We start from the raw sequence: 9,324 nt of genomic DNA on the forward strand, positions 1-9,324 counted from the left end.
CATTTATAGGTCAGAGTGCGTAAAATCAAATGTAAATACAAGCATGCATATTCAAACTATAGGTAAGAAATATAAAGACAGAAAAGAAGAATAAGAGAATTTACATCACAAAAATTATACTATATTGTTATTACAAAGACAATGCTCCAATTAACAGAAATGTGAAACTACTCATGAGCAGAGACATAAAAAAAATACAAAATGTGTATAAAAACAACTGAATAAAAAAACTGCAAATAAAGCAGGGATGTGAACACATCAAACATTTTGGCACCATAATTTTCCCCTCTCCTTCACAGCTACATGTTACTTTATGTTGCTTTAAATTTTGGTGTTGTAACAAAGTATTAAAAAGTCTGAGGTGTGAAAACATTTCCAAAGAATTGTCCGTTTATGAAGGTTTTCATAACCAGAAAAAAACAAGTGATGGTTGATTTTTGGCGCCGTCTAGTGGTTAAATCGAAGTTGTTCAGATAGATTGAGAAAAGCCGACCTTGGTCAATTTTACATATTTCTATTTCATTATCAAGATAAAGATTCACATTATTGCTTAATGTGCATTAAATCAGTGAGGAAGACAACAACAAGGAAGCGAACCTCATTTCAGATTAAAGAGGAAGTGTGGAAAGCCACAGTTAGTCAGCAGGATCACATGAGCTGCGTTCATGTGACCGATTCACGTGTTCACAGCGATAAATACGACCAGACCCACAGTAAAACAACAGGCAGAGACTGGAGGGTCGAACTGGGCCGACCCGCAGAGTAAGGAGACACCAAAAACCCATCAATAAGCGACAGGTAGGTTGTTATTTTCTTACATAGAAGCTTCTAAGAAAATGGGTCGTTATGGGTTTCTACGAAAATAAGTGGTTAGATAAACCACATTTAACAAAAATACTTGCTAAAACTACACAGCTAACTTAGTTACGCTTCTTGTTTTTTAAAGTTAAAGATCGAGTGAAAAGACACGATTAAGACAGGCTATGCTTTCTTTGGATTTATTTTTTGGTCTTGATTTGCACGTTTTTAACAGCAGTTAGCAGTTAGCTGTACCCTTCGAGGTAAACATGAAGCAGGTGGTGCAAATTAGTTCAAACATGGGCCTTGATATATACTCGTATAGTAATGTGGATTTAAAAAAACAAACAAAAAAAGAAAGAAAAGTGGTGCAGAAAAACTGCATTCCCTTTCCACACAAAGGCGTACAGCAGCAATACGGTTATGAAACATGACACTGAAGTCATTTAGAAGGAAATGGAAAATGAAACCGTTTTTATAAGAAGGCCCAGACAAAATGGCTTATGTCAAATCTAAATGTTACAGAAGGGGATCAAAACACCTGACAGACTTCGGCTAAATAACTCTAAGTTTAAAATAAAAACCTTTAATGTAACGGTAAAAAAATAAATAAATCCATAAGTTGATTGTAAAATGGCTGCTCGCCCTCTGTTCTCAGGTTTTATTGTCAGTGAGTTTCTGATAAGAGCCTGTGGTTTTTTGCCAATCTCTGTCACCTCGTTTGTTCTCACAGGGAGGGAATGTTGTGAAACATTAATTTACTCCACCTATTCATCACCATAAATGCTGGTACAGCCCTAAATGACCCAGTTAAAGGGACCAAATGAACTTTACTGTAAAATCAAACTCATACTGGACTTAGTTTATCCCCTTTAGTACAACATGCCAAGGTCTGTTTTTTTTATTATTATTATTATTTTTCAGTTTGGCTGTTTAACTGCACTAAAATTCACAAAAATTAAATAAGTTTGACATGGATAAGCGTCTGATGACCTCACATAAGGCTAGGCCTGGACAAAAAAAAAATCAATATATATTGCAATAGACATGTGACTAATCAATAGAACAACTGATGAAATAATCATTGAACTCTGATCAAGAACCGCACAGCATTCTGGGGGATTTAGGCAGAGGAAAGGCTTTAGCCGGCCAACTTCTCACAGCCAGCTGAGCAAAGTCGGTGGAATCAACTAACTCGCGCATTCTTTGGTTACCTAGCAACTCAATCACTTTTTTGTTACCTAGCAACAACCTTTAGAGTAACTGGCACTGCAGCAGCAGTTTAAGGTTTGCCACTATATCTCATAACGGCTTAAAAATAAACAACCGGGTGGAGTAAAAACTGGATAAGAGGAAAGGTCACACCACCAGTTCGACAGCATTTCAAGCTAGTGGTGAACTAATCAATTAAAACAGAACTAATCAATAACCATCTATCAACTGCTATGGAATGCTTAGATCATGAAATGTTTTGAAGCCCTACTCTAAGCTAAGATCAGTTAGCTAGGTTTTCCGTTTAGACAGCATCTAAGTGGAAAAATCCTCTGAGGGCTTCAGAGACCCTGTTTGAGGCTGAGCCATCATCAGTACTGGAAAGATTTTTGTAAAGGTCATCAGTCATTTCTGGGGCCTGATCTGCTGCTGACTCATGAAGTTATGATGTCATCTTAAACCTCTTAATGGAAAAAAAAAAAAGGTCTCAGCCTTCTAACCTGAGAGTTCGCATGCGGCTTGTGACTGAGGGGAGGCTGTTTGTGCATTCTCCAGTGACTTGGCAGCTTTTTGTCAGTCATGCTGTCTGGAGCTTTGAAAGCAAGCTATGAAGTTTTAATTGCTTTTGAGAAGTGAGAAATGCAGATAGGCAGAGCTGGTGTTTCACTTCCTCTAAATCTTACTGGAAACTTTTTAATTGAACCATTTATTAAAATAAATTGGAAGATTCCTCAATATGAGTCAAAGGCAAGCCAGTATACCTGTATACAAGATTTGTTATTTAAAACCGAATAAGATTTATAATAATCTTTGCTTATTCCTCATTAATATACTATGCCTTTTGCTGATTTTTATGGCTAGCAGTTCTTCCCACATTCTTGGCGCTTACACCCTTTTTAAAAAGGGGAAACTTTTTTCTGCTTCTCTTTTGGTGACAGTAACTCCTGATCATCTGTCATGTGATTCATTACTAGTTTCTCAAGAATTTCTAGGTTTAAAACTTACAGGAGGGATGCAGGCCCAAACAGGTGTTTGTGGTGAGAAGGAGACTTTCCAAGAGGAACAAAGTATTAAAAAACAAAATAAAAGGAATCTGCTTTTATTTTGCACCACAAACTATACTTTTGTTTTTTAGCTGGACTTCTTTCATCTTCTGGTTACCTTTAATAAACCATGGTTATGATCTATTTCTTAAAACATTTGTATTTGCGTAATATGAATGGTATCTGCAGACTTGAGTTGGGATGGGCACTTATAGTACCGTTTATCAAAGATATTTTCTTGTAATATTTATTGTTGGCTCAATAAATTTCAATTAATGATGTTAAATTTAAAACTGACCGGATTATTGGAAATATTATTTGTAAAATTTATTAAACTGAAAAAATATCAAGAAATTCAAAAATATGATTGATGCAGCTACCCTGCGCAGTTTGATGTAAATCACATTTCTTTCAGTAGGTGGCGTCCTTAAGAGCAGCTTGTATGATTTTTTTTTATCACATTATTACCACAAAATATCATAATAAAATACTAAGTCCACATCACCCAGCCCTAGCCTTGAATTTACCCCTCCAAGTGTTCTGGTTTGTATTTTCCACATCTTGCATTTGGTTTCGATCATGTTTAGTGATGCGGTTTGTTAACATTGTAGGAGGCTTGACTGAGAACAGTTGCTGCTTTTTCCTTGTACTTGTATCTCCGTCAGGCGTGGGAATGTCTAATCTGCTGTAACATTTTGCTGAACTAGCAGCTTTAGGAGTGTATCTAAGAGGGAAACGTTGTGCAACCAGGTGCAACATTTTCATGCGAATTTCACCAAAAAATGCAAACACTTTAGTCATGGAGTAAAAACCTTGAAAATGTTTGTTTTTTTTTCCCCATTTTTAATTTTTTTTCTTGTGTGTGTTGGGCAGAATGTTGTGTGCAACTCTCCTGGCGCTGGCTGCCAGCTTGTCTGTGAGCCTGGCCAGACCCCACATCCGTCCTCTGTCCGGTGAAATGGTCAACTACATCAATAAGCTCAATACAACCTGGAAGGTGAGTTTATTCTTGTTTTTCCTCCAGAATCCTGAGACTGTTTTACTAATTCATATTTCCACTCTGCAGGCTGGCCACAACTTCCGTGATGTTGACTACGCCTATGTCAAAAACCTCTGCGGCACTCTGCTTAAGGGACCTAAGCTGCCTGTCATGTAAGTCTCACAAGGTCAACATTAATGTAATATTTCTAGATGCAATGCATTTATAAATCCTATTGAACTATTTGCATTTTCAACTTCTACCTTCAATATTTTTTATGCTTTTTATGAACCAAAACAAGCCAGTTCATCATGGAGCATTAGGAGGAAAATGATTCATGGCTTAAGAAAAAAATCTTCTGATACCCCCCCAAAATAAAATCCAGTTAAACCAGTTGTGTTTAAAGGTACAGCTATGTGTAATCTATGTTTAAACTGAATACAAGAGACCAGATCTCAACCTTTTTTGATGTAGACTCAAAACACTGTTTATATCAAAACTGTCATGTTGTGGGGATGCTTTTGTCCGTCAGTGATGGGAACGCTGGTGAGCTCATTAGATGAATGGAGGGAAATAGAAGGGGACCTATTGTGAAAAATTCACATTTTGCATGTTTTTACACTCCCAGTTTGATCTCAACTGCCTCTGTAAACAACTCAAGCATTTAGAAAAAAACGCCAAGCTGTTTTCTGACAATAAATTAATGTTTTTGTTGTCTGGAAAACAAGCCATTTCAAAATCAAAATTCAATTTAATTCTAAAATTAAATTGAATATTAAGTCACATTCAACGGGCACTCTGTCGTTACCTAGCAACAACGGAGTCCTGTTTCCTAGCAACACAAGCTGAGTTCCAGGATGTTTGGTCAGCTGGTTTTACTGCTGTATGCTCTGTACAATGGCTGCTGGAAAAGAGAAGTGTTTTGTTGTTGACTTGCAATTCAGAAACCACTTGCTGCCATTTTCCCAGGAGTACAAATGTTGAGTTGGGGGTCGTGGCCACCAGCAGCAGCTTATTTGGATTTAAAGTGACAGGAGGCTCTAAAACATCTCAAGGAGCTCAAAACAGGCAGAACTGAGCAGACTAACATCTCATTATCTAAGAACGATTTTGTGCAAAAAAAATGGAACGAACATGTCTTGCGTAAGCCTGTCCTAACCTTTTCAAGGAAGCACAATAAATCACCTTTAAGCCTGAGGTTTAGGCTCACCTTGAACAACCACCCTCAACAAACAACCGTACTAACAGTGGAGTAGTTATAATAAGAGCACATTTAAATGTTGAAACCAACCATTTAAGCTACGTTCAGTTCAGAGTCTGTGGTGACTTAATTTTAGGTTCAGATGCTCTCCCTCCTGTCTGAAGGGGCTTAACCTATTTTTGGCAAAAACAGGTTAACATTTCTCGATATTAATGGTTCCAGTTGCTCAAAGTAATATGTTGCAGCTTCTGCTGATTTTAAAACATGTAAAGTAAATGGTTTCATGGGGTAACACTCACACCAGTCATGTGTCTCTTCAGGGTTCAGTATGCAGAAGGCATGAAGCTGCCAGCAGAATTTGATTCCAGAGAGCAGTGGCCCAACTGTCCCACCCTGAGGGAGATCAGAGACCAGGGCTCCTGTGGATCCTGCTGGGTGAGGAGAATTCATCGCTAAATTATAAATGCAAATTCAGCGTCCACTTTTTTAATAAAACTTTGAACACTTTTATTTTCGTAATTCTCATGCCATGTGGTTGTTCTGCCTTTAGGCGTTTGGTGCAGCAGAGGCCATCTCTGACCGTATCTGCATTCACACCAGCGGGAAGGTCAGTGTGGAGATCTCCGCTCAGGATCTGCTCACCTGCTGCGACAGCTGTGGAATGGGGTAGGTCCTTCAAAGTTTGTCTTCCTTTGGACATAATTATTAGCTTGGTCAGTGACTAAAACCATGATTTAACACTTGGTTAGCGTTGTGCTTGTTCAAAGTATAAAGCCAATGTTAAGTGGATAGTGTACAAAATAATCCTTTAAAAACACTTTTTGTCAAGGTAACTTGTGTTTTAAGTTTATTTAACTCCAAAATGAGTTGCAGTTTCTGAACATGATGCAGGATAATTACTGGAAGAAAACATAAAAACAGAGGCTGAATGTGTGCGTCTACAGAGATGGTGATTAATTTATATTTTGTTTTTTGTTTAAGATGTAATGGTGGCTACCCTCCAAATGCTTGGGACTTCTGGACCACAAATGGACTGGTGACTGGAGGGCTCTACAACTCTCATATTGGTAAGTTCATTTACACAAGTGTTGCGTTTTGAATTGGTGTCAGTGGTGCAGATGGTTTATTCTTTCTTGATGAAATCTTTTTCTAAAAAGTATTTATTTTGAAGTTTTAAAAATCATAGCGGATTCTTTGTTTCTGGTTATTTATGAAGACCTTTTAAGTTTCAGAATTTATAAACAGACTGCCACCTTTTGATGAGGTCTGTGTAGGGCTATTTTGTGCCCTGCATTGTTTTTCCCACTAAATTATGCTTTGGTGTACATTCAGTATCTGATATTTGTCTGATTAAAATCTCTCCAACAGTGTTTCTCAGTTTTGGGATGCTAAAGTGAGTGATTAGTCTGTGGTAAAACTTGAGTCTTTGTGTTTCTTGCAGGCTGCAGACCGTACACCATCGAACCCTGTGAGCACCACGTCAACGGCAGCAGACCTCCCTGCACTGGGGAGGGCGGCGACACGCCGCAGTGTGTTACACAGTGTGAGGCTGGATACACACCAAGCTATGAGAATGACAAACACTATGGTAAGAATGCTGCAGAGCAGATGAGCATGAGAACTGCTCTGATTTTACATATTTGCTGCTGATTGTTTAGAAAAAAACAAAAGAAAAACATAGTCTTGTAGAAATGACAAAATCAGTCATTCAAGACGCATTTAATGACAAAAAGATGTGAAGATTTAATTATGCTGCTGTTTAAAAATGGCTCGTTTGAAAGAAGTATTTAAAGGGAACATATTATGCAAAATTTACTTTTTACATGCGTTTGTTTTCATTTGGGTCTCAACTGTTTCTAAAAACAACCCAACTGCTTAAAACACTCGGCTGTTTTCTTTTTTGACAAAAACATTCATGTTTTTTGACGTCTGGAGAAAGCGATGTTTCAGAAAACTCCCAAATGTTAAGTCACATTCGACAGGCACTGCGCTGCTTTTCAAAGATGTACAGTAGTATAATTGTCCACCTGTTTGCAACCATTTTCACGTGTGAGTGGCCAGCAGGAGCTTATTCAGTTTTAAAGAGACAGGAGGCCCTAAAATGGCTCATTCTGAAAGGAATCAAAATGGGCAGAACTGACCTCAATAAAATCGTATTACCTAAGAATGATTTTATGCAAAAAATGCAATGGCCACGTTTTATATAGCCCTTAGACATTTTCTGACCTGTTCACGGAAGCATAATAGGTGACCTTTAAGAATCATCACCATGGGGCACATACAGAATTTTAACCTGAAGTATTTTGCAGGTAAAACAGCTTATGGCGTACCATCAGAAGAAGATCAGATCAAATCAGAGATTTACAAGAACGGACCTGTAGAGGGAGCGTTTACAGTCTACGAAGATTTCCCTTCCTACAAATCTGGTAAGAAAAGCAGCATAAAATACTCTTACAAATATAATCTCAGCAGACCGCAGACAGGTGAAATGGTAACTGCACCTGATTTCCTTACTGTATCTCTCCTGTTCTCCTCAGGTGTGTATCAGCACGTGTCGGGAACTGCTTTGGGAGGACATGCCATTAAGATCCTGGGCTGGGGAGAGGAAAATGGTGTTCCTTACTGGCTCTGTGCAAACTCCTGGAACACTGACTGGGGTGATAATGGTGAGCAGGAAATTACTACCATTAACTAAATGGCACTAGGCTCCAGTGTTAACATTTTGATAATGTGTCAAACTGAAAACACACCAGGACAAAAAGCTAATCTGGACACCAATTTTATAGATCTAGCATGCTTATAGATGTGTCTATTCTAATTAATCCTCATATCGTGTGAATCTTTAACCCACACAAAGCTGTAACCTAATATATGCTTTCACTCGGTCAAGAGCCTCCACTAATTTCTCGTTTTATACTGAACATTAAATATACCAAGTTCACTTTATCGCTTTAATTTTCAGGATATTTTAAAATCCTCCGGGGATCAGATCACTGTGGCATTGAGTCTGAGATCGTGGCTGGAATCCCCAAGTAAAACCCAAGGTAAGCTCAGTAATGACCAGTGACTATTTAAAAGGAAAATGTTACGTTAAATATGACTTCATGAAGTTTGTTTCTACTTCCAGGTTTTATGCTGCGGGACCGCCAGAGGGCGCCACACTCCACTGTCATTGAACAAAGTATACTTCTGCACAGCATGGCATTTCAGGAGGGGAATTCAAACTCTTGTAGTTTTTAAGTGAATTTTCAGATTGGAGATGAAGACAAACTGTTGTTGCACACAATTTATTTTTTTTATATGTTGGTCTGTTTTAGGACACTCCCATATTTTACTTCTTTTTTCTTTTAATTGCTTGGAAAGCAGATGTCTCGTAATAAAGATGAAACAATTCTTGTGTTGCACTGATGAAAATTGAGGACCATCTATAGATCAATGCAGCATCAAACTGAATGGTGTTTTTAAAAACACCCCAATGAGCAGAGCTGTTTCTCAGAACACATTTCATCATGCAATGACCCTTGATACATTTTTTTTAATGACAAATTATACTCTGTACTACCGACTGTCATAATGTACTGCCTGTAATAGGTGCCTGTTATTTTTAAGCATTTTAAAAGTAGATTACAATGAAATGGAGTGAAGTTTTTACTGCCAATAGGATCAAATGCTGGGAATTGTTCATTTGAATTTATTAAATGAATCTTTGGTTGCCAGTATTGTGGTTCTCATTTTGTATTTCTATATTTATGTTTTAGACAGACCCTCATAAGACTGTTTACTAGAAAGAAATTTACTCTTTAGAGATGTGAATGTCTTTCACTTAAATCAACAATAACATTTAAAGTGATGTGCATTAGATATTGAGTTAGTCTTTATTTATTGCATATTTTGGCTCATTATAGCTCTTTCATAATGAACTTGACCAAAACAACGGATTTCATTAAAGCTTCGAGTTGTTTGAAACAGAGCTCATATGTACAGATTTGCACCATAATTGATTTGATGTCCAAGGAGGTGGAAACATTTCCTCTACTTGAGGGAAAATATCCCTGAACTTATTTTTAATATATAATATTTATTCTATCTGG

The 9,324-nt window shown here is 37.6% G+C and overlaps 1 protein-coding gene across 1 annotated transcript; it reads left to right on the top strand.

The window, feature by feature from the left end:
- Window positions 1-681: 681 nt before the first annotated feature.
- Window positions 682-8,952, top strand: ctsba (cathepsin Ba). Its single transcript, XM_007549749.2, has 11 exons — window positions 682-798; window positions 3,927-4,050; window positions 4,120-4,205; window positions 5,554-5,668; window positions 5,784-5,899; window positions 6,215-6,300; window positions 6,675-6,821; window positions 7,543-7,659; window positions 7,771-7,899; window positions 8,196-8,277; window positions 8,361-8,952. Exons 2-10 carry the CDS (start codon window positions 3,928-3,930, stop codon window positions 8,267-8,269), a joined length of 993 nt encoding a protein of 330 aa, XP_007549811.1. The 5' UTR covers window positions 682-798; window position 3,927; the 3' UTR covers window positions 8,270-8,277; window positions 8,361-8,952.
- The last annotated feature ends 372 nt before the right edge of the window (window positions 8,953-9,324 follow it).

The sequence above is a fragment of the Poecilia formosa genome, unplaced genomic scaffold (assembly GCF_000485575.1).
Source record: "Poecilia formosa unplaced genomic scaffold, Poecilia_formosa-5.1.2 Scaffold33, whole genome shotgun sequence".
NCBI classification, from domain to species: Eukaryota; Metazoa; Chordata; class Actinopteri; order Cyprinodontiformes; family Poeciliidae; genus Poecilia; species Poecilia formosa.